Source organism: Hyalella azteca, unplaced genomic scaffold, assembly GCF_000764305.2.
Source record: "Hyalella azteca isolate HAZT.00-mixed unplaced genomic scaffold, Hazt_2.0.2 contig5, whole genome shotgun sequence".
Lineage (NCBI taxonomy): Eukaryota > Metazoa > Arthropoda > Malacostraca > Amphipoda > Hyalellidae > Hyalella > Hyalella azteca.
Genome location: NW_025930368.1, coordinates 123,228 through 147,862, shown reverse-complemented (window position 1 = coordinate 147,862; position 24,635 = coordinate 123,228). Strand labels below are relative to the sequence as shown.

Below are 24,635 nucleotides of genomic sequence, written 5' to 3'. Positions count from 1 at the left end.
GTCATTGGGATCGGTGTGCTCGCTGCCAGCCGCAGATAGTTTGTAGCGCATATTGCATGGTTGCCAAAGGCACTCTTATGGAGTTTCTTTCTGTTAATTATTACTTGCTTTTTCGGATCTCCTGTAATTGATTTAACATGTACATATGAGCAGAGTGATACTAGCAATGGTAATAAGTTATAATGGTTATTTTTTATTACTGCAATTGATCCAGTTCATATCCATTTCTTATGAATTAAGTCCATAGGAAGTCCATTGCTTATTTTTTGGTTTGGATAACCAGTAGGCGTTTAAGAAAGGTTGGAGCGCGATACTATTCTTTTGACTTACCATACCAGGCGTAGCCGCGTACCGCACGGTAGCGGCGACCAGCTGCAGCACGCAGCCCGCCCGCAGTTGTGGAGTAGAATTCGTCGGGGAAGGTGTAGTGACCTTGACGCTCCAATTATGACTGAGCGCTCCAATTTCCCAAAAGCTCATGTTCTTTTATTTATACTATGGAATGCCACCATGTAATGGAATACAACACAGCTTGGAATTAGAACACTATTGAATATTGAACACTACTTAATTAGGCTTTTAATTAAGAGCTATTGAGCTTTTTATTAAGAAAATTTTAATTTTTGCACACAGCTTGGATTGAGCTGTGTGTGTCTCCAAGCTGTGTCAGAATTAGTTTTTATTATTTTATGAGTCTAAATTCATCTCTTAACTTAATCATCTATTAATTTTTTTACCACTTGAAATCAGCAAATACAAGTAATACCTAAAGGATTCCTAATATATTCACAGATGTATTTAAAAGTCTCAAACCATAATATTCTTTCTACACAAACAGTTTATCACTATTTGGTAGAGCAAGGTCAACTATCAACTTTGACACATTTTTCGACGTTCTCACTGGGTGACGCGCACTGTCTCTCTTTGGATCTCAACATTTTCCCGCCAGACGGCCCAGACCTAGTGTTTTGGTAATAGCATGGCGTGCAAAAGTATGACGTCAGTATTTCAACCATCAACGAATGCATGGAACTAAGAAAAAGCTTAACATAAAGGAAAAAAGTCGAGAAGTTTGGAATTGCCCACGATGTCAGAATATACTGCGTTTACCCTAACCAAACCCATAATGACAAAAGAGATTTTTAGAAACTATAGTTTACCTTTACTTTAAAATTTAAATTCCCTGATCTAGTTAAAATTTTCTTTGATATTTCTGTATAAAAATATTGGTTTTCATGATACTTAACTGATTTATTCAGTACCTGTAGCCTCATAGGATGATATTTGATATGCAGGGTGTGGAATTCTGCTTTGGTAATATATTCTCATGTTAACATAAGAAAATGTATCGAAAAACCAACCCTACCACATTACACCACCTTCCACTGCAGTGAAAATTGATGCACTGAGCTCATTAGAAACTGCCACGCTTCCGAAATTGCGCATGGTTTGAAATCCAATACTGTGATCAGTGTGATGGCAACGCCTTCCTCAATGTAATAGGATTACATTACATTACATAATAGGATTACTTCCTCAATGTAACAGTGTAATAGGATTATAAAAACACTTTTTTACTGAAAATTATTTCCTCTTTCCTTGGCTAGACATCCTTTGTTATCTAATTCATTAAGGTCTGGTTACCTTCAAGACAACACTCGCACACAAAATCAACGTCTTCTCCATTCTTCATAGCATCCCAATCAAAACAAATTTTGTTCATATGCTTTTTTGGCAAACAACTAATATGCATTTTTTTATCACAGTGATTGCAATCGATCCACCTAGACTTTGCTTTACTTTTGTTATCATTTGACCATGAATGATTGCAATCTACACACAACCAGTCATCATTCTCTTGGCCGTTTGCATTTTCAAGTAATTGTGATTGATACTTGCAAGCACTAATGACATTCAGGAGTGGTGTTGCTGGGGCCTTTCTCTTTTTATATACTTACTATTTTGGCTGGAGAATGAAGATATTTTTCTACTGGATTTGGAATAGTTAATGTTGCCAAGGTTTTAGATTTGATCCCAGAAGTTGAAGGCTGAGGCTCCTGAGGGGTAAAAGTGGCAGTAGTTGAAGGCTGTGGTTCCTTAGTGGTAGAAGTGGCAGTTATTGAAGGCTGTGGTGAAGAAGTGACAGAGGGAATGAAAAATGAAAAACAAAGATGCAGACGCAGTAGCAGAAGATGGAGCTCTTGAAGGAGGATCATTTGTTGGTACTGGTGAAATGGCAGGTGCCAAATATAAATGGCTCTTGTCCGTGACTGGACCTATTTCAATTGTTTCATCTGGAATGATTACTATTTGGGTATTCCAGAGTGAAGATGTAGCCAATTCAAAAATGTTCAAGTATTCATCTGCAGGAAGGTTGATGTTAATTAGGGATCCTCACTCTTAAGCAGCTTCATTAGCTGATGCAACTGAAGATTGATTGGGTCCAGCAGTACCATCTTCTCCTGCTCCTGCATTGACTGAAACGCAGCTCTCCTCATCATCTGGTTGTTGAGCAGCTTGCACAACTAACTCTTTGTACATGCCATGCCAGTCATCATTATCAAGCAGTTGTCCCTGCTTTAATATTTGTCTTTTCTCAGGTCCTAAGAGAGTGTAAATAGTAGAAAGAGAAATTTTGAGCTGCTCTTTTGATGGTCTTAATTGAACAGCAGGAGTACTAGGTTCACTACTGCTCTGCTGGACCTCTTCTTCATCTTCGTCAATGTCTAAACACTTTGTGTAATCAATTTGATCTTCATTCAGTGGGTACAGACTGCAAGCGCAAAAGACATTGATGATTGATTGCTTGGAAACCTGCTGCAAGACGTCATTGAGGAGTGGGGCAACATTTTTTCTCCTAATCACTGAGTTAGGATTCTCCCTCTGAAATTTTACAACTGCCTGCCTCAAGTACATCTTTAAAGGCACCACCACTCTCCTCCCATCTATAAGTCAAACCAAGCATGGAAAACATCTACCTTTGGGCCAGGACTAAAGCTTTCCTGCCATTTCTGGAACCGTGAGATTACCACCAGATGAATCATCTCCTATTTAATTGTTAACAAAAGTGCATGATCAGTTCACAAGATTATAAATGTATTAAAAATTTGTCACGTTTGAGCCACAAAATTTCAGAAACAAGTAGTAGTAAAATTCCAATACTGAGTCACACCATGCACAAATACTAAAAAATAAAACTCAGTACTCACTGCAGTGAGTGACAGAAAGTACATTTTCTCATCGACAAAAACATGAAGTCACAGACAGACAGATGGACGAACTGACAGACAGACACGGCAAGCACAATAGTGCATTTCATAAATGAGAAAGATTCTAGAGTTGCTAGGTAAGGTCTTTACAAACTAAATGAAATGTCTTTCAATGCTGTAAATCAAATACTGTAGGAGTGATAACACTTATAAAGTGAAAAAAAGGGAAATTCAAACATTTCAGAAGACCCAAAAAACTGTAAAGGTGTAAAGAGATTTTACCCGTGCAACTGGCACTGGATCCCCAGCTTTACCATTGCCTATCATCTTGTAACACACAAGATAACAAGGGGTATCATCAGTGCCACCTGACTCATTGTACTCCATGCAGCGCACAAATAATAAGGAAAGAGTGAGAGTGAAATGTTAAGAAATTCCCAGTGCTATACAAGGCATCGGGATTCCCTGAGGATTGCTTTTTCTTCTACATTGTAAAAATTGAGATGGCCTTTTTGGCTGATTTCATAACCTTTAACAATTGAGGCAATTGTACATCAAGAGCTTGAAGAGGTTGCCTTTCACATGCCTGAAGTTGTGGTTAAAGGCAGTGGAAGTTCCTCAAGAGACCAAGCAAACATGATCCATCATCACAAGCTTCTCTTTGTAACATTTAAACCAGATCTTTGAGTGCAGGCTCTTGTTGCAGTTCTGTGTCCATTCTTTCAGGCACTGCCACATTAGCTCAGGAGTTGTCGAATTGACATAAATCTTTATGATGTTTGATAACAATGCTTGTGGTAAATTAGCCAACCAGAGATCCTTTGTGGAGTGAGAGGTTAGGACCTCTCCTGCAGCTTCCACTTGATGGACCCAGCACAATGAGTCAGCTCCAATGGGGCAGCACTGGTGCTCAAGATTTGCATCTGTGCTGCTGGAATGGTAATATGTTGACATTATATCCTTTCTCGTAGTATCAATGTCCACATTGGCAGCATACTTCCTGATGTTCTGACCAAAATGAAAAGTCAATTCATTTATGACTGCATCAGTCAACATACCTTTGCCTGCATATGTGCTCCTCATCACTTGCTTTCCTGCTTTTGTCTTGCTGACACTTTGGTTTTGGCTTTCAACACTCTAAGCCGTGTCCCCAACCTCTTAAAATCATGGTTGATGCACTCCTCCTTCAGAACAGGGATATCCATACAGGCCTGCTCTGTCATTCAATTCTGTAACAGCCTTGTAGGCTGCTGAATCACCATCTTTCAGGGAAAGATGGTGATTCAGCCTATAAGGCCAAGTTTAGTCAACCTGCTCCAAATTCTTGTTTGGCTTCTCCATTGCTCCTGACTTCCCATTGAAATTCTTAGAAAATTTTTTGGCAACAAGAACAACAAATTTGTTGGCAACAATTCATTGGCAACAAAAAGCAAAAATTCAGTGGCAACCAGCCAAGCCATCACTATTCATAATGGAATAAAGTACCAAGCTGACATTATGCAAACTGAGGTGACAATCTTCACCATCAATTGCAGTCAAAGTTACAGCCTGGTTTAAGTTAGTTTTAGCTTGACACTGAGTGAACTTGGTGGAGATCCCTGGCTCCATGTGGGTAACTACCACTGCTGGATTGCAATCAGATCCACATTTAGTGCACTGTGGATTGTAGCAAACTAACTTTTGAGCAGTGAGATAGACACCAAGCACATGTCTTCATCATCCTTATTCACCATTACATCATGTTATTGCGATGGCTGCGCATCCACAAGCACTTCTTGCTGACGTATCAGCGGATTTAGGGTAGCAGCTGGCTTAGGTATTTTTTCTACCAGGGTCTTTTTGCAGGCTTTGAGAAATTATACTCTTCTGCTTGACCATTGTATCTTGAAAATAAGAACAAAAAGGGATTAGAGAAAATTTTGCTGCACCTTCACTGACCAAAGCATGACACACTATGAATGCATACAGAACACTGGAGACAGCCCATGCAAGGCTAGCAATTACAATTGGTCTTTCATGGAGCTCTCAACCAATTGTCACACACTAAATCAACCTTGTGAACAAACTAATATGCATGCCTAGACATGCGGCATAAACCATTGCATGCATGAGATTTAGACTTATAAATTAATGCCATTCATTGGCAGCTGAGGCCAGGCAAGACAAATGTCTGCTCAAAATAAGCAAGATGATTGGTTGATTGTGCGTGCATCACAGATTTTTGAGCAAGTGTTGCATACTGAAATCAATCTAGTGAACAAACTAATGCATGCATAGACATGCCAATAATACCATCAGATACACCAGATTTATAAATTAAAATTGCAGCAAAAACCAAAAAAGTGAAAATTTTGTATTTTTCACCAAGATATAAGAAGAAAAACAAGAGAAATTGAAGTTGCGCACCTAAAAGAATGAAAGTTAAGTTAAAACAGTTAGATTTCAATTAGACTACAGCAATCCCTTGATTAGCACGGTTTTGAATACCGCTGTTTTGATTAACGCGGAAAAAAAATTTGCAACCTACCCTTAATCTACACGGTGCCAGTTTTGATTAGCGCAACTTTTTTTTCATGATGCATCATTTTCCCACCTCTAGCCAGAGGTGTTACGTTCGTAACTAAAGTGTTACTTTTTGCTTATTAGATCTTATGTTGTTACTTTTGTTATGACTTATGGAAAAATTCACCAAATGTTGTTACTTTATGAATTTCAGCCAATAATTCTTTAAAATAAGGTCCCGTTCCATAGGCACTCGTGCTGACTACAGAGTCGGTTTAACCGCGCCTTGTCTTGTTCATAACTCGAATGATTGAGTTCGGCAACGTTCGCCGGTAAGTGCGCCATGCCGGTGCTCTAGCCCTTTAAGCCCTGGTGTGACAAATTCGTCACACAGAAAATAAAAGCTTCTACCGAGAGTAATTACAGGTTTGGAGTCTAGCCGCAAGTGTGACGGTAGCGTCACATGTTGTGAACTCGTTCGAACAACGTTCGATGGAGTAGGTGCACCGCTACTGCCAGTACAACACAAAGACTGCGCGTGATCTGAAAAGTAATTCAGATTGTTTTTTCACTTTCGAAACATAATTCAGTGCGTAAAGGGCTAGTTACTTGTTAGCCTTCAACTGGTCAAGATCGCTGCCATATCTACTGCTCACTTTTATCAAACTACATAATTTTCCTTTCCTTTGCTATTTTTGAGGATTCATTATAATTATTCCCATATATTCTTAAGTTTGATAAGCGCGGTTTTGCTTAACACGGTAAAACTCGGGGATTTATTAACCGCGTTAATCAAGGGATTGCTGTATATAATAAATAGGTAGTACGTACCGTAATTCATTGACAATTTGTCTCTAAGTTGAATACAACAAATTAACCTTTATGAAGTAATAGCAAATCATGCCACCAATGAGAGTTAAATGTTATATACACAGCAGATGGGCAGAAGCTGTTTGAGGGAGCAGAATCTTGTACATGAGAATACAGTGAGAGCAAGCATGCAACTACGTGATATAAAGATCCCAGATTCTGGTTGCTAATGCAGCAGTGTATATCAATATGCTGTTACCAAGTGTTTTACACTAAAAACATTAACTGTAGTAGGAAAATTCTAGTCATGGCTGTGGACACTGGTTAAAATTATCTACAGGTATTAGTTTAGTTCAATCTATAATTTCCAAGAGGTTTCTCTATAAATTGCACATAAAATTAATAATTGGGAAAGTCTACATTATGGATAAAATTTCCAGCTTGAATCCACTTGTAGAATTAAAAATATCTACATTTTTGGCATAACATTGCAACTCAAATGGCACTTATTTTATGCAAATATTTTAATTTCTGGTTGCAATCAAGTAGTTCTATTAATGATCATATATGTAGAAGATAATTCATTCAACTGAGTTTGTGCTCTAGCTTAAATTTATGCCGTCAAACAGGGTAATAAGGGATGGTGGCCTGGTGGGGTTAAATCGGGACAGTTGTCCTACATTTTGTAGAGCAGCTAAACTAATCAAAATATTGCAAAGCTAAAAATAGTGGTGTGAAGTTCAACAATTTTACTATCTATGTAGCATAAAGCAGGTTAGGTTAAGAAATCATACAATTACTACCTCTAAAAAATCTATGGGAAAAAGTGTGAAAATAAGATTGTTGAAAAGTACCTCTGCTAAGGTCTGTAGAAAAATACCATTTGCCATATTAAAAATTTTACTTACATACAAGTTGCACACAGCTGTTGGCTTAAGAATTTGATTGATGGAATTTGTGTATCTCATTCCAAAAAAAATATGGCTGCCATTTCTGTGAGACAGGGTAATGAGGGACACCCCCCGGGATATCTCTAAAAATGCATTTATAGTTGAACCTCAATTAGCAAAGTCTCCAGTTAACGAAAAATCAATTAACAACAAAAAATTCTGATTACATTTACCTAGCTCAGCGAAAAAAATTTCACTTGACGAAAAATTAATACATCATCTGTCATTGCAAAATTGTACATAGAATGAAGATAAATGTACCTAAACTATGATTTATTTCTCCAATAAATATGATGGTAGTCACTAAAATATTCCTTTCTGTTTCAGGGATGCTTTTTACAATCTTTTTTTTTTTTTGGTTATAGTGAATTCTTTGGACGAATTAAAATGGTGTAAAATTACAAGCCGTCCTGTAAGCTTACTGATACAGAAGAAATACTATAGGGCTGCTGATATGAAGCTTGCATTGGACAAGGTTGTTGTAAATGCTCAATGGCATGTTCATGGATATGGTAATATGACATCAATACCTACTGTAATACAGTAATGTATGGATATGGTAAAATCATCTTGATAAAGGAAAAGCAAGTGAAAATCACAGAGAAAATGTCATTTATTTCACATCTACATCATCTACAAAGGAAGAGGAAGACTTCAGAGTACTGTTAGTAATTGATGAGTACACTCTGCATGCTTCAAATGTTTAAAATTTGGTTTCATTTATAAGTGTTCCTGATTACCCTGTTTCAAGGGGTAATTTGGGATGCTTCTATTTTGGGTCTGGCACCTTACAAATAGCATATGGAATTTTTTGATAGCACTTGCAAAGATCTTTAAAATGAGCTCAAATTCATTAATGTTCAAAATGTTTCATGGTAGTAAGTTATTAACTAATAATATGCATTTGAAAATTACTTTTTAAAGACAACACTTCTAAACAATCCAGTGGATGTTACACATTACGGTGAATTTCTAATTTAATTCTCAAATATTAAAAAAAAATTATTTTTCAACATTTTCTAAGATATCAAAATTTTGTAAATTTTCAAAATTATTTATTCTGTCAATTGATTCATGCATTGTCTCTGACTTTATGCAATTGCGCAAAATTCCAGATCAATTGGACAGGTCAAATTTTGTCATATATGGATTATAAGATTTGTAGCAGACGAAATTATTTCTATTTTTTTTAATAATGAGATTTTTTTTTTAATTTATAAAATTATTTATTCAGTCAATTGATTCATGCATTGTCTCCAACTTTACGCAAGTGTGCAAAATTTCAGATCGATTGGACAGGTAGAAGTGTGTTAAATATCGATTATAAGTTTTGTAGCAGACAGACAGACAAACAAGAAGTGAAGTTAAAGAGAAGTGTTGTAAAATGCTCAAAACCGTCCCTTATTACCCCTTCTGACGGAATTCCAAAGTCTTTCTCTTCATTTGTATTTGATACTGATGTAGAATAAATGATGTTTTCAGTGATTTATACTGGTTTTTCCTTTATTGATGATGTTGCTGTATCCACTTTTCATTAACAAAAACTATTTTTTCCATTCTATGTACCTAACACTTTGAAACCCCTAAAAAACTTTGATGCCATTGACAATGACCTTGCCCACTGCAAGCTTTATATCAGCAGCCATATAACATTTCCTCCGTAAGCTTACTAGACTAGGGTTGTAGTTTTGCACCATTTTAATTTTGTCAAGTGAATTAATTGACTATAAAAATGAAAATTATAAAAAATACCTGAAATGGAGAGGAATATTTTAGTGACAACAATCATATTTTTTGGGGAGATAAATCATGGTTTAGGTTACTTACTTCTCATTCTAGGTTGCCCAGTGCACAATTCTATCTATGACATTCTATGCACAATTTTGTGATGACCAATGATGCATTAATTTCCTTTCAAGTGAATTTTTTGCCAAAGTAGGTAAATTTAATCAAAATTCTTTGTCATTAACCAGTTTTTTTGTTAGCCAGACCCTTTGCTAACAGAGGTTCTACTGTAAATGCATTTTTAGGGGTGTCCCGTATTACCCCAGTGGAGGTGTCCCATAATACCCCGTCTTGTAGAAATGGTTGCCATTTTGTTTTCAATTGAGGTAGGTATGCAAATTCTGTCAATAAAGTTTTGAAGACAAGATCTGTCTGCAAGTTTTTTTTTTTTTTTCAAGCAAAATTTGTTAATATGGCAAATATTTTTTTACTACAGACCTTAGCAGAAGTAATTTTCTGAATTATCATTTTTTAATTTTTTCAGTAAATTGTTAGAGCTAGTAGATGTTTGATTTCTCAACTTCCTTTATGCTACATAGATAGGAAAAATTTTGAAGTTTGTGCCACTGTTTTTAGTTTGCATTGCTGCAATTAGTTTTGCTTCTATAACATTTTTACGCCATGCCAGAGGACTGTCCCTCACTACTCCACCAGTCCCTCATTACTCCGTTTGACAGTACCACATTTCAATTAATCTAAGCTGCATTCATGTAGTGAGACATTATTATACCCACAGGGGTGTGTAAAAAGAGCACTTCACCTGCAAAGTCAGTTGTTTATCTTGTGTATTTTGAATACGTAGTTTTAATCTGAAAATGCATAAAAATTTAACAGCCAAAAAAAGCTATATTTGATCATAATCGTTTAACTATGGTTTACACTGGTTTAGTTTTTTCTTCAACCATATTCTAAGCAAATTCTTTGCCATTTCTTGTCATTCTATTAAGTTAATTTCTTTATTATAGTATATATCCATACCTATATAGTTTATAATTTGTATTTATCTATTTTATGTCTCTTTAGTCAAACATCTTTAGTTTGTCAATATGCCTCATTTGCCTCTTTAGGAAATTTTAGTCTTTATGCCTCTTTAGGAAATATAGGTACCTATACTTATTCCATCTGTCCAACTTTTGGGCCTCATTGTTATTGCTTATGAATTAATTGTAAATGGATAATACAACATCTTATTTATTAACTAATTTCTGTATATTCCCCTGACTCATCCCATATGACTTCAGTGCCACTGATAACATTTCTCAACATTTTCAGATTTCTGGTGTTATTTGTCTTCATAGTTCTACAGTTAATATGGGTAACTCATCATCATATAAATTGAATTCAGGGCCAAGAAGTGCATATGAGGCCAATGATGATACATCAAGGCCTAGGAAGAGTGATCCCACTAATGTTGAAGTTGCCAAGGTGAGGACAATTGCTGACACTTGCACATTTCTTCTGCTAATTCACACTGTTGGAACTAATCTATTCTTTAGTTACTCTAAGAAAAAATTTATATATGCCATAATTATATTGATATGAAAGTGTATAGAGAAAAGTGGGCTGTAGGTATATATAGATCTGTACACAGATTAAATTTATGCCTTGGAATTAATTGAAAATAATGTTATCATCTAAATAGAATAATATGGCATGGTCTAAACAGGTCACAAGGGAAATCAAATTTTAAATTACTTCAAATGAGTCATTTCTATTTGTAAATCCAGTCTCCATATTGCATGTATCTATACTTGAATAATCAAAGATTGTGACTGGGCCATAAGTTCTAAAACTTACATTTTAAATTAGGGTTATGTATTGTATTTCATTCCAGATGCTGAGGAAGCAGTCTATGTTTTTGGAGAAGATTGATGGCATCTGTGAATCTGTAATTACTGTAAGTAATGTATCATTCAACAATAGTTTTAGTTTATAAAAAAAGGATTTCCCTTTAATCAACATATAGGTATATATTTTTAGTGTATATTTCACAAATTAATCCATAATTATTCAACAATTTGTCCTGAATATTACAGAAGCATCTCTGCAATGGTAATGAAAGTCTTGGCCGATGCATCTTCCGCCAAATGTGCAGTTTCGTGACCAATTCATCAGAGCTCTTGCCCTATCTCTCTGTTGAACAATTCATCAAAGGTGCCAACCAGTTCATCAGTCTAATCTCTGATGGTGATCAACTCAAGTTCTACATAAATGGTGAGAATAGAGAAACAGAAACATTAAGATGAAATACATCTACCTAAGTGTACTTTGGAAAGATTTACATTCAGGTTTACAAGATTTTAGCATTTTATTATTTTGGTATATTCTGAGTGGTTATAAAAGTCATAAGCATAATAAGTATTGCAAAATGTGTATACGGTATGCCATAAGTGATGATAGCTTAAATGCAGATATATAACACTAAGTATTATAAGATGTGCTAATGAAGTCCTGGCAATGAAACTAAATGTTGTGACAATTATTGATGCTCATTCCGATAGCTCAAAATTTGTTGCTGGAAGCCTAAGTTTTGCAGGATTTGCTGATGGTGACCAGATCACCAGGGAACAGTTCCTTGCACTGGTACGGGCAGCACATGAGCTCAGTCATGTCCACAGTCCTGAATTTGGCTCACGAGAAGCTAATGCTCTTCTGGACGCTGCAATGCCTAACAAGAAGTCAGTAGGTGTGAGCTATCTGTGTAAGTGGTGTCTACAGCACTGTCACCGATTGGTTCATTGGATGCATCGACATATAGCAAACAGGGTCTTTTCTCCTTCCTTTTCTTCACCATCTCTCCTAGAAGATCCTAATGCTACACTGTTGAAACCTGAGCCACCATCTCGGAAAGTGTCCACCCATTCTATGGGTCCTCCATTGAACTCCTCGTCTCTTGGAAGCTCATTCAAGAATATTTCCAGTGAAGATAAGTCTTCAGTGACGCGCACTGTTAGCGTCCCTGCCCACAACTCGACTGACATAGCAAATAAAAGTGTATCTCTGTGGACTCTTCCTGTAATGAAACTGTCATCGGGTTTGAGCTATTCTGCTGAATTGATGCAGCAATTGGATGAAGCAAGAGTAAGAAATACTTATTCACACTGTCTGTAGAAGTGCACATGTGTTGCCCTTAATTGTAAAAATTTCGATATTCGCGCTAGTGTCAGTTTGTCATAAACATCTTCAGTGGTCAAAGTTAATTGTGACGTGAAAAAAGTGGCGCATTTCCTTACCTCGACATTTTTGAAGTTCTATATGTATCACTGGCAAGCTCACTGTTGTTTCTAGGACGAAAATATCTAGGTGTTTTATTATGTATTTGTAGATTTCTTTACGTACCTGTACCTTGATGTTCCCAGGACGAGGCTGATGCTGACACTCCAGTCTTGGACAGCAATGAATCCTCAAGCTTGAATCCGAGCCTTGTTTGGTTGCTGACCTGCTCCTTGCCTCTCACCTACACCAAGCATCAGCCGCTTGATGAGCCACGCAAAGTCCGACGCTCTTCTCTTCCTGTCATGAGTTTCATCCACACACTTGTAAGTGCCCTTATTCTTGCTGCAATGAATACGTATATACATCGTGATGACTATCCTCATTCCTGCTTTAATGAATGGTATTCATCTTGTTAACTGTCCATATATATAATCTTGCCCTGATGAATGACTTCCATTTCATGACGACTCTTCTTATTCTGACCGTTATGAGCGTCATGCTTATCTTTGTCACTTTCCGTGTTCTTGCCCGAATGCTTGTCAGCCACAATTTGGTAAAGGAGTAACATTCTCATTCACTGTTTTGCCTTCATCCTGCAGCTGTCAACGGGCAGACCTCGGCACTGGGAGCCACTGTACTTCAGCGACCGTGATGGGCTCGGCGTCAACAGATTTGAGGTGCATGTTTTCAACTACCGCGGCCCAACACTCACAATCTTCACTGCCCAGGACGATGACGTTGCTTTCTGCCTCGCTCTTGATGAGGAATGGAAGGACTCGAAAAACTTCTGGGGTGGCGAGGATTGCTGCTTGTTGCAGATCAGGCCCAAGTACAAGATAGTCGAGCGTGAGTTTGTGAATTCTCAGCCTTCACAATACAGCATTCTCTGTTATCTGTTGTTACGTTTGACCTATAAGTACCAGAAATGTTAATTTTTTGCTTTTGGTGATATAAACATTTTACTAGTGCAACTGTAGCTTTCTTTGTATACATATATATACTTTTGAGAGCAAAAATCTAAAATACGTCTACTCCGGCAACAATTTTTGTAATTTTCTGCGATCCATTAAGATTTCATCTCATTCTGTCATTCGCTAATCAAATTGAAGCAATTAATTTTTTTACAGTTAGTATTTATTTTTTACATTCGTTTTAAAATCATGGCTAATGATGCTTTATTTGCCGTACAGGTGGTGAGAAATTGATGTACTTCAATCTTACGTGGCGAGGTTTCCCCACTGGGGTTCAGGTCAGCCATTTTTTTTATTACAACACTTCTCTTTAACTTCACTTCTTGTTTGTCTGTCTGTCTGTCTGTCTGTCTGCTACAAATCTTGTAATCAAAATTTAATACACTTCTACTTATCTTATCGATCTGAAATTTTGCCCACTTGTGTAAAGTTGAAGACAATGCATGAATCAAATGTAAAAAAAAAAAAGATTTTAGAAATTAAAAAAAAATATTTTTTTTAATATTAAAAAAATTGAAAAAATAATTTTGTCAGCTACAAATCTTATAACTGATATTTGACACACTTTTACCTGTCTAATTGATCTGAAATTTTGCACACTGGTGTGAAATCAGAGGCAATGCACGAATCAATAACCAGCATAAATAATTTTGAAAAAAAAATTATATAGTATTAAAAAAAATTTTTAGGTATATATTTAAATAATAATATGCGTTTAAAAATTACTTTTTAAAGACAACACTTCCAAAGAATCCAGTGTCTCCAATCTTACAAATGTACAATGAATTTCTCATTTAATTTTCAAATTAAAAAATTAGTTTTTCAATTTTTTTTAATATATAAATTTTTTAATATATAATTTTTTCAAAATTATTTATTCTATTAATTGATTCATGCATTGCCTCTGACTTCACACAAGTGTACACAAGTGTGCAAAATTTCAGATCAATCAGACAGGTAAAAGTGTGTCAGATATCAGTTATAAGATTTGTAGCTGACAAAATTATTTTTTCAATTTTTTTTTATATTGAAAAAAAAAAAATTAATTTTTAAAATCTTTTATTTTGACATTTGATCCATTCATTGTCTCCAACTTTACCCAAGTGTGCAAAATTTCAGATCGATAGGATAAGTAGGAGTGTGTTAAATTTCGATTACAAGATTTGTAGCAGACAGACAGACAGACAGACAGACAGACAAACAAGAAGTGAAGTTAAAGAGAAGTGTTGTAAAAAATTAGATGAGAAATTCATTGTACATCTGTAAGATTGGAGATACTGGATTCTTTGGAAGTGTTGTCTTTAAAAAGTAGTTTTTAAACGTATATTATTCTTCTTTTTGGACTCTGATCAGTATTTACTGTTACTAGTCCATTTACTGCATTAGTTAACATTATACTCAACCTTAGTTTAAAATTCCAACGTGGAGTGAGTAGTTGCAACCGAGGTCAAGTCAGTCAAGCTTCCAAACATCTTGAGTTGGGCATGACACGACCATAATCTGCTTAGTAGCCGCTTCATATATCTTACGTTGTATCTTTACTTTAAGGTGGGAGATAATTACGAGAGCCGAGCACTTACCGTCAACAAGGAAATGAATCAATTCCAGCACCACAACATTCCCTACAAGCTGGGCAGCATCGAGGTCTGGGGATGTGGCTCGCAGCAAATCAGGTCAGTTGAATGAGCAGGCCAGTAATGAGCTGGCCAGTATGAGCAGGCCAGTTGAGGTGATGCTACCAGCGTGTGCATTGGCTTTTTAATTGATGGAATATTATCAGTCTCAACAATATGTCTCACTATAGCCTATGTATATTCTTAACGTGTGCAGTGGCTTTTCAATAGATGCAATGCTACTAGCTTCAATAATGGGTCTTATAGGGATGATTTTACAAGTTACCATTGGTTAGTTTTTAGGTGTTAATTCCCAAATGGGACTGTGGTGAAACAGCTGTGGAAATTCAATATTCATAAAAGACAATTCTGTTGACTTGTTTAGAAATTGTCATAAACCTTAATTCATAAATATTTCAGAGAGAATCAGAAGGAGTTCAAGAAGCGACAAGCCAAGGACGTGGAGATCAGACGGAAAGTTAAAATCACAACAAGCGAGTGGGCCGAACACCCCGACCGCTACCTGCTGGAGGTGGGAATGTGGGATGTTTTATCTAGCACTTGTTGCTCCCTGCCTTATATAATGTTATATATTGGTCACATATGCGTTATTACCATGATGCAAAGAAATTTTACAAAATGAATTGGTTATAATTATGCAGTATAAAAGTTTACTATTTGCATAGGGTATGTTGATCATGAGAAGCTCGTAAGATGCGACTTCTGGTCGATGCTGTGTTCAGTTGTTGTGATTGTATGATTTCTTGCACATTTCTTATCCGCCTTTCTCGTACAGCTAGCCTTGGTACTGCACAGGTGACACTTGCGTGATTGTATTTTGGTGTTGCTGTACGCCTCCTCAGTTTTAAGAACTGCTTGTGATCAGCGTTATCATGTCTCCGAGATGATAAAGTAGTTTGCTTCTTGCCAGCTCCTCCTTTGACTGTTTCATTCTAGTGAGCTTCTTTTTGGTCATCTTTATTCCAGTTTCTTCGTAGTCGACTTCATTCTTGCTGGCTTCATTTTTGTTAACTTCTTTCTTGCCATCTTCATTTTATTCTGCTTCATTCTTGCCAGCTTTTTTTCTACCAAATTCTTTCCAGCTTCCTTCCTTATAGCTTTTCCAGCTTCATCACTCCATTTGTGACTTTCTGCTACTTGTTTGTGAGAAACAAGTTTTAATAGAGAAATTTTAAACATTTCAAACCTTCTAACTTGGTGCTGATTCTCAGCTAATTTATTTGTTGGCGATGCCATTTTTTTAACTTTCGGTGAGAGATGGTTGTTATAGTCACAACAAAACTTACGCCTTATGCTTTTTAACGTTTCTGCATTTTCCCTTACGCAGTTGGCCGGTGGAAGAACAAGCTATGCTGACTACAAGACTCAGCCATCACAACCGCCGGCTTAATAGGCTTGTAGTCACTCAACTCAGCCAGATATTTTTGTTCGTTCTTATTCTGACAAGGGTTTTTAACCCTGATCGCCTTAGTGGACATATTTGTCCTCTTATTGCAATGAGATTCCTACCTAAGTTAATCGGGAGGCCAACGGTTCAACCGGCTGCGTGTTTGACCCCCAGTTCCACTATATCGTTACTGCCCTTTTGTCCTGTAGTTTTATTTTTCTGAACGTATGTTCATCAGATACTCAGTGTATTCTTTGCTGCTTTGCCAAAATCATCGACACAATTACTTATTTCTGTTTAACATGGCCCAAAGAGCTTACTGTGTCTTTTATTATAAGTCCTTGTACGCTTTTTTGTTTCACGTTACTCACCCATGGAATTATTTTTTTTTATGGGAGTTGGTAATTTAATCATAGTCGGAGAATTTCTAAATGTTGCTCTAGTTGGTTTATTATCCAAAAGACTTGTCACTTGAATGCCTGCAGTGTTATTTCAATTTACAGTAGTAACTTTAGCAGTGTGTAAAAAGGTTATTGCTTTTATTGGCTCAGAGTCATTTGCCCTTCCAGAAGCACTTACCCTTGATGCACTGAGTATTACATTGTACCTTATTGGGGAAACCCTGGTTGCCCTTTTTATTAGTCAATAATTGTTGTTAACGCTCACTCTGGATATTAGTCAATCACTAGTGATAATTCTGACGTACGATCACGAATTTTTGGCCTTTAATTATGTATCATTCCACGGTTACTCCGTCCAATGTTTGCATTAATGTTGTGCCAAATTAGTTAAGGAGTTAACCAAGTATTATTAGTTCAAGAAATAATATATATATATATTTTGCTACATTATGGGAAAGAAAATAGCTTCTTGTTAATGCCTTCATAAACTGGGAACTAAGACAAGGGGCCAGATACGGGAATGATTTACCGTAGCTTTAGTAGAACCAAATATCACAGTGTGGATGCTGCTCGTTGCTTTTTTGAAGTCTTGCAATACGTACTTGAACTTTTCATGATGACTGTACGAAAGATGCCACGCGCTTCTCACCGTTGCCATTCGCAAGTGTATCATTTCTTGTTCACACTTTTTTTTTGCGCTTTTCTAACAAATTGGAAATTAGCTCGGAATGTCTTCGGAATCCGTGTTCATGAAATAACGTATTAACTGTAATTGATTTTAGGCTAGCTAGTAATTTTTATTCGCGCCCAATAGCATCTTTTGATCTTAAGCGCTAGAAACCTCTCCCCTAATACTACTACTACTGATAGCACCTTTCAATTATTGGCATTTTTCCACTCCCGATTCTCGCTATTGAATGCTGTGCGTGCTGGCTTATATTTCGATAGATCTCAAGAAATGTGTTTAATGGTCTTTGAAATTTTCATTAGAATGAAATTCTTCCATATTTTATGTTCAGGGTGAATTTCAAGACCTTAATGACAGTCATTCCTACTTGCTGTTCAGCTAATTTAGGTCGTTATATTTGGAAGGGAGTATTTAAAAAAGTTTTTAGTTTTATTCATATTTACTACTCAGCAAATATAGGACGTTTGTGCTGAATAAATGTCTCTTACTTATAAATGGTGGGGTTGTTTACTACATTGTTAGATTATGATGAGCCATTATATACATCTCTTTGTTGTGTCGTAATCGGTATTTTCTGTTAACTAATTATAAAGTTTCAACATGAGTTATAATCAAACTTGACGCGACAACGTTACCTATGTGGGAACACAAAAAGTTTTTACTTGTACCTATTTAAAGTGTTTTTTTTTTTGTGGTACTTGACAATTATAGCATTTTAAATTGTGAAGTTTTGAGAGATGCGTCTGCGAGGCAATTTCTCGAAAACTGTATCTGTCAAAATCCTGGGTGACCCGTTAATTATCTACATACACATGTGCCATCGAATCATATCGAACTTCATTTTGAATTTCTCCCAAAGCCCTACGTGATGGTAGTGCGTGCGACTGGAGGTATACGTCAATAAGTAAGGATATATACGTCCCTCACCTCAGTCTCCTCATTGAAGACCCCAAAATGTCTATCTTTTCATTGTAGTTGTAAGTCAGGTAACGTTTGTATGGAGGGAAGTTACTATCTTGTCAATTGCTCCTGTTTTAAATCTGAATTGTAACCTGAAGCTCAAGTTAGTGCCAACTTAATTCATAAGTTTTCTTCCTTAAATGAAAATGCGGGTGCAGCGTTTCGTTTTGAGGGTAGTGCATATAGATAAGTGGTCACTTGCGTTAATTGTCGAGATGTGAATGAGTCAAGATGTAAATACAATTATATGACAGTAAAACGTAACATAATTTCCAAACGGATTCCTCAATGTTCTGTTCGCATTCAGTGTTGAGCATAAACTCATTCCTATCAGATGCACCGTCGTTTAGAACTAATTGTAAACTCCCTGAAAATTTTTGCTCGACCTTATTCCTACTTCGAAAGTGGTAATTATATTGCTAAGTACTAAATTATCGTTTATCCTAATTCAGGTACTTGGTCAATAAGTATTACTTGAAAACTACTTGGCGCTATCCTTAAAGATGGAGGAATAATAGTCTTCTTCCAGCTCATAGAGGTCAGCAGCTATGTCGTCCCTGAGCGCAATGAGCTTCTGGTCCACCTGCTGACAGCGGTTGCGTGCCATCTGATGGTGAAAAAATAATTTTAGGAGTAATATGGAAGTAAAATTTCAACGTTCAACATTGAAACTAAATGCAGTTAGTTACTCCACATTTTGTGATTGGGCATTCTGACTATATGATTTTCTACAAAAGAAATTAGCTAATATGAAAGAAATGGGTTTTCAATGTCAGAATATAGTAAGTTATAAAATAATCCTTTGAGACAAACTTTAAAAGGACTTCTAATTTCTTCATCTAAGAGGCAACTGGCCCTAAACAATCATTCTTTCAAAGATCCTCAAAATACTCGATAAATTTTTGGTTTTTTAACTGGAGTGACAAACACTGTCAGTGTCCCATTACCTGGGAGTAAAGGCTACAATGTAACAGCTTCAGACTTACCTGAGAATTAAGAGTTATTGCTTCATTGACGGATGGAAAATCATTGAGAATGAGATACTGTTTAACATCTGATACAAGCTTTAATAAGGACTCTGCAGCTCTGACCATATTGTGGGACCGAACACTCATCTGGAAGTGAACCTCTTCCAAGTGCGTGATCCTGTCAACTTGTGTCTCATCTTCAACTTGGCCGAGCTTGACAATTTCTGGAAAGAGAAACACAATATGATCAGAACACCAGCAACCATGATCTGGCTAAATCCAGCCTAATAAAAAGCTTTAAAAATTGTGTGAAAAGCAGGTGTACAACTGGGCTCCATTTATATACCATTGTATACAATATACGGTAGTGCTGACCTTTAAATAAAATAGTGATTCCTGACACATCAATAATATGAACTGAAAAAATTTTGCATTAATTTTTGTTGTATCAATATTATATTGCAAAATAAACTTCACGTATACACTGAGTGTTCAACATCAGTATCAACTTCTGTATTAACCTAATTTGTTTGCTGTGAATAGGCTTTTTTAAATAAAATATTAAATGTAAATTTGTTTCTATTTAAAATCATTTTTAAATCTCGTCAAAATCTCCACACCTTTAAAATTTGAGCATATACAATAGTAAAAGGCTCACATTTTAGTAAAAATTTTCAAAGTGCTCAGTGCATTTCTTCAAACATTAGGCTATAATAATTTGTAATATTGCAATATAGTATATACCATAAAAGATATTATTTAATAATACTAAAAGGCATCAAGTGTTTATGACAAACAATAAATTGTTAAAATACAATTACACTCAGTTAAAATTGAATTAAATTTTACAAATCATTAAATTTTTCATTGCAAATTTCCTTTTGTTCATCCTACAACTTTATAAAAACTTCCTATAACCTGATAAAGACTCACCCAGAAAGTTATCCAGGATACTTTTCACATCATCTTTGAGTCGTTTGTTGTAAGATTTTAGCAAGGCCTCCTTACTCTGTGTTTGCTTGCTACCAGACATGATGTAATGATTTTGGGCAAATCTGAAAATAAAACCTAATTAAGCTCCAAACCAGATAATATGTTAAATAGACATTTCTTATTTAGTTACATGAATGTGAAGAATTTTTTTCTACAGGGCTCGAAATATTTTTGGCAACACATGTTTTTCTTATTTCTTAATGGAAAAAAAACAGGTGAATTGATTTTTTTATTAGATGAGCCAAGAACCACCTAAATAATTCTCAAACTTATTTATTTAATATGGCCACCATTAATTTTAATGATAGCCTCCAACATATGTTGAAAAGCTTCACAGGAGACTCAGCATTTCTCAAGGGATCAAGTGCCATTCTCACTTCAATTTAGACATAAAACTACCGTATCCAAAGAATCATGATGTGTTCAGAAGACCCTTCTCTCTGAAATAGCCCACACAGAAAAGTCAAGAGGATTCAAATCAGAGCTTCTTGACGGCCATTCATTTTTGTTAATAAATGCTAGGATGTGACACTGAATCCAGTTTTGGGACACATTTGAACCATGTGGTGGGGCAGAGTCTTGTTGAAAACTCCATGGTGAGCTGTTGAAGTGTTTACAGCCCCATGGTAAGAACTCAGCTTCCAAAATGTCCAAAATGTGTCACAGACAGAGACTGTTCAGCTTCACTCCTGAGGGGACAAAAATGAGTGGAGATCTCCCAGTGGCTGTTACCATGGCCCAAACCCTCACAGACATGGGATTTGAATCAAGTGGATGTCATATTACTGTTCTGGTTGCCACAGATCTATCTTAACTCCAAACTCAGTCATTTTGACAGTTAATGGCTTAATGCTTTGTTCAATGTCAAATTTCGTCTCATTACTGGACACCGAATTGGGCAGCATGCCATCCTTGGTGAGATTCAGAATGTGCTGGCATCTTTCAAGTATCATTCGTTCATCACAGTCTGTTAGTTTATGCCTTGTTTGCATCAGCAAGGGGAAGGTTTGAAGTTATCTTTGAGGACTCTAAGCATAAAGCATTGATGTGTGACTGACTCCTGCTTCTGCAGCTGCAAATATTGCAGCTGAGCAAAAAGGGTTTATCCTTTAACCTAATCACACAGGGTTAGTGGAAAAAACACCTTTAGTTTTTAATAACCTCAGTAAAAAAAGTAACCACAAATCTGACAGCCTTGTCTGTTGAGATATCCTTCAACTGAGATCTGTTTTTGGTGTTGGATCAATAATATTTCAGCTCTTTTAATCTATAATAATTAGGCAAGTCATTTAGTAAATGACATATAAACTTTTGAAACTGGGTGAACTGCTCCACTTGTCTGCAGTAAAGTCTCTTCCATCTCCTGGCCAACACACGATAGCAGTCAGGCATGGAATGTATCTACTTGGCAAGCCGCAACTGAATTTTTTGAGCCATGGTTTTATGGATCTGCCAGCCATGATTCCATTTCTTTTAGATGTAACTTTATTTTTTCAAGCCATGAATTCTAAATGTCAGCCATGAAATGCCATTTACGAGCCTCAAACTAATTTAAAAAGTCTATGCATGTGTTACCTCAAATATCTAATTTTATGCTAAAACAGTCAAATGGCTTACAGCAACAATAACATTTGTCTTTAATGTAAGCTGATCATGTGTTAATACAGTGTGACTGCTCTGATGACTGCAACTATGTGCAATCTTCAACGAAACGTTCAAGTTGACTTGTTATTATTACAATGATTACGTTCTGCAGGATATTTTGGAGGGACCTCCAAAGTAATGTGTATTGCAGAAGTTGAAAATTTTATGAAATGACAGGTTTGCAAAGTGCAAACCACTATTTTTTCAATCAAACAAAAATACATGACAGTAGAGCTGTGAGATTTCATACCTACTGAAATTATATGATGTTAGAGCCGCAATATTTCAGAAAAAAGTAGGACTTTTCCCGACCTGATAGGCTGAGTGATAGCAGTGTTCCACAAGCTATGGAGGTGGGAGGTATTCAATGTTTCTGCTCCCTCTCATTTCATGTTTATGCAATGGCAAGCAACACACTGACAATGGGAGAAAAAAAAGCAGTTGAAACAGATATACTGTGAGACAGTAAGCAGCAATGAAGATTATGATGTTGACTTCAATGTTGATGACAACTCAATCAAGAAATGAGGAACTGTCAGAACCACACCATGAGCTGCTCCATGAAGAACAATTCTTTTTGGCTAATACCCAAGCAGAAGAAACTTGACTCACAGAAAAACCTATGGGTAGACTATTTTCTCAGAAGCGCAAAGTATGCTCTATTAACAATAATAATTAACACTGCTCTCAAGCCTAAAAATTACAAAGCTTTTCAATAGCCAGATACAGAACAAGCCTAAAACATGAAAATAAGTAAGAAAACTAAACATGATTGATGATGAACCTGAAAAAAGACTGATCTGGTCTAACATCTCCAGGCTCTGGCTGAACGTAGAAGTGCTGCTGACTGCTGAGAATATTATTCAAGCGCTAGTGCTCTACTAACCAATAACCATGAGGCCTAATTTTTGTCTGCTGTTAGCTGCGTGAAAGTAACAGGGGCGCAGCTGAAGGTCACAAATTTTACTCCTAAATAAGCCTTGAAGGTTGAAGCCAATGCCTAGCCCTAGCTTCATCATGCATTAACTGTCTTTACTCAGCCTCACTGCCTCAGAACTAGAAGCTGCAGACTACACTTGAACTCTGTAATCCAGTCAAGCAACAGTGCAACACACACTGCGTCTACCAAGTGTCAGCGAGTGATGAGTCACGAGAGTACCGTAAAATGGGGTAACTTAGACCGGCGGGGTAACTTAGACCGGCGGGGTAACTTAGAGTTTAGACCACTTTTCGTTTTTTTAACAAAAACCCCCATGACTCAAAAACTATTTGACATAGAAAAATTTTGTTGATGGGCATTAAAGGCCTAATACTGAGGCTACATAACAGAATAGAAAGATTTAAAAAGTTTGCATATCTAATAGGTTAAAAAATTAAAAATGTGACCCACAAAAAAAGCTATTATTTAAAGCCTGTCAGAGTACCCCCTCCAATTTTTCTATTTTTTGGGTAAATAACTCCAGGTTTTGATGCATTGTAGTAGAACTCTTCTAGTTACATATGCAAATGACAATATTTAGGAAAGTGTCATAGTTTGCAAATGGGGGGCGCTGCCCCCAAATGGGGTAACTTAGACAACCTAATGTCAGCCCTGACAGGGTAACATAGACCGGCTTGGAAGTTAATATAAAATTACCATATATAACATATTTTATGTCTGACAGCCTATTAATGTTTTTTCTTTATGTTTCAGACTCTACAGAGTCTTATATATGGTAATTTTAACTTAATTTCCAAGCCAGTCAATATTACCCGGGCTGCCATTAGGTAGTCACATTTCCCTCATTATGGGGTGGCGCCCCCCATTTGCAAACTATGATACTTTCCTCAAGTTTGTCATTTGCATATGTAACTAGAAGAGTTCTACTACAATGCACCCAAACCTGGAGTTATTTAGAGTTATTTTACCAAAAAATATAATTGATTTTACCACCTGGTCTAAGTTACCCCAAGAGCTGGGGTAACAAAGACCATCACTTTTTTTGAAATTACATAAAGACTATGAGAGGCAGGAGCCAGCAATTAATGGTGAGTAAAGCTAGAGTATAGACCTGTATTTTTCATGTTTTAATTCAAGTTTAACTTAGCTAGTAAAAAAATGGCATCATTTATAAAAAAAAGTGGTCTAAGTTACCCCATTTTACGGTACAAGAGATAATAGCACTGTGGCCATTAGGTCTTCAGTTGCTTAAGCATGCTTGCTTATAAGCAGGCAGTTCCCCATCCATGATCCAGCTGTACCTACTCCAGGCTTCCAGCGGGGTCCAGCCTAACCTCTTCTCCTTTGGGCCTAACCTATTCAGGCTGTCCCAACTCACAACCTTCTTGCAGCCAATGACTGTTGACTGGCATTTGCAGTGCACTTGGACCACCACCTTTCTAACTAGACTAACTTCTTGCAGCCAATGAGCTTAGGTACACTCAGACTCAAGTTTGTATTAGTGGAGTTGTGGAGACAGGTTTCAGCTAGTACCTATAGGTTAGGCTGCCGTGCCGCCTGAAGAGGTTAGGCCAGAG

At 36.5% G+C, this 24,635-nt stretch overlaps 2 protein-coding genes across 3 annotated transcripts in view; one reads left to right on the top strand and one right to left on the bottom strand.

Annotated features, from left to right (window-relative positions):
- The window catches only part of LOC108676213, an 18,418-nt gene extending 1,365 nt beyond the window's left edge, over positions 1-17,053 (top strand). Inside the window, exons 2-11 of one of the 2 annotated variants that reach the window (XM_018164266.2) lie at positions 10,529-10,681; positions 11,091-11,153; positions 11,293-11,470; positions 11,793-12,337; positions 12,616-12,795; positions 13,072-13,318; positions 13,663-13,721; positions 14,992-15,116; positions 15,477-15,588; positions 16,405-17,053. In XM_018164266.2, coding sequence (XP_018019755.1) covers positions 10,568-10,681; positions 11,091-11,153; positions 11,293-11,470; positions 11,793-12,337; positions 12,616-12,795; positions 13,072-13,318; positions 13,663-13,721; positions 14,992-15,116; positions 15,477-15,588; positions 16,405-16,467 — 1,686 coding nt within the window. In that variant the 5' untranslated portion in view covers positions 10,529-10,567 and the 3' untranslated portion in view covers positions 16,468-17,053. Of the gene's footprint in view, positions 1-10,432; positions 10,682-11,090; positions 11,154-11,292; positions 11,471-11,792; positions 12,338-12,615; positions 12,796-13,071; positions 13,319-13,662; positions 13,722-14,991; positions 15,117-15,476; positions 15,589-16,404 lie in introns of those variants that run through there. The other variant, XM_047880123.1, reaches the window with a different exon arrangement.
- Positions 17,054-17,973: 920 nt separating this feature from the next.
- Positions 17,974-22,519, bottom strand: LOC108676214 (mediator of RNA polymerase II transcription subunit 22). The gene is made up of 4 exons (XM_018164267.2): positions 22,431-22,519; positions 20,415-20,536; positions 19,500-19,705; positions 17,974-19,120 (listed from the first exon to the last, which is right to left on the bottom strand). Exons 2-4 carry the CDS (start codon positions 20,512-20,514, stop codon positions 18,995-18,997), a joined length of 432 nt encoding a protein of 143 aa, XP_018019756.1. The 5' UTR covers positions 20,515-20,536; positions 22,431-22,519; the 3' UTR covers positions 17,974-18,994.
- Positions 22,520-24,635: the final 2,116 nt, after the last annotated feature.

Excerpts from the sequence above, each read along its gene's own strand:
- LOC108676214 (XM_018164267.2), bottom strand. The coding sequence starts at position 20,514 with ATGTCTGGTAGCAAGCAAACACAGAGTAAGGAGGCCTTGCTAAAATCT. Across the intron at positions 19,706-20,414 it reads TATCCTGGATAACTTTCTGG|AAATTGTCAAGCTCGGCCAA; the intron begins GTGAGTCTTTAT and ends TTCTCTTTCCAG. Across the intron at positions 19,121-19,499 it reads CAATAACTCTTAATTCTCAG|ATGGCACGCAACCGCTGTCA; the intron begins GTAAGTCTGAAG and ends TTTCACCATCAG.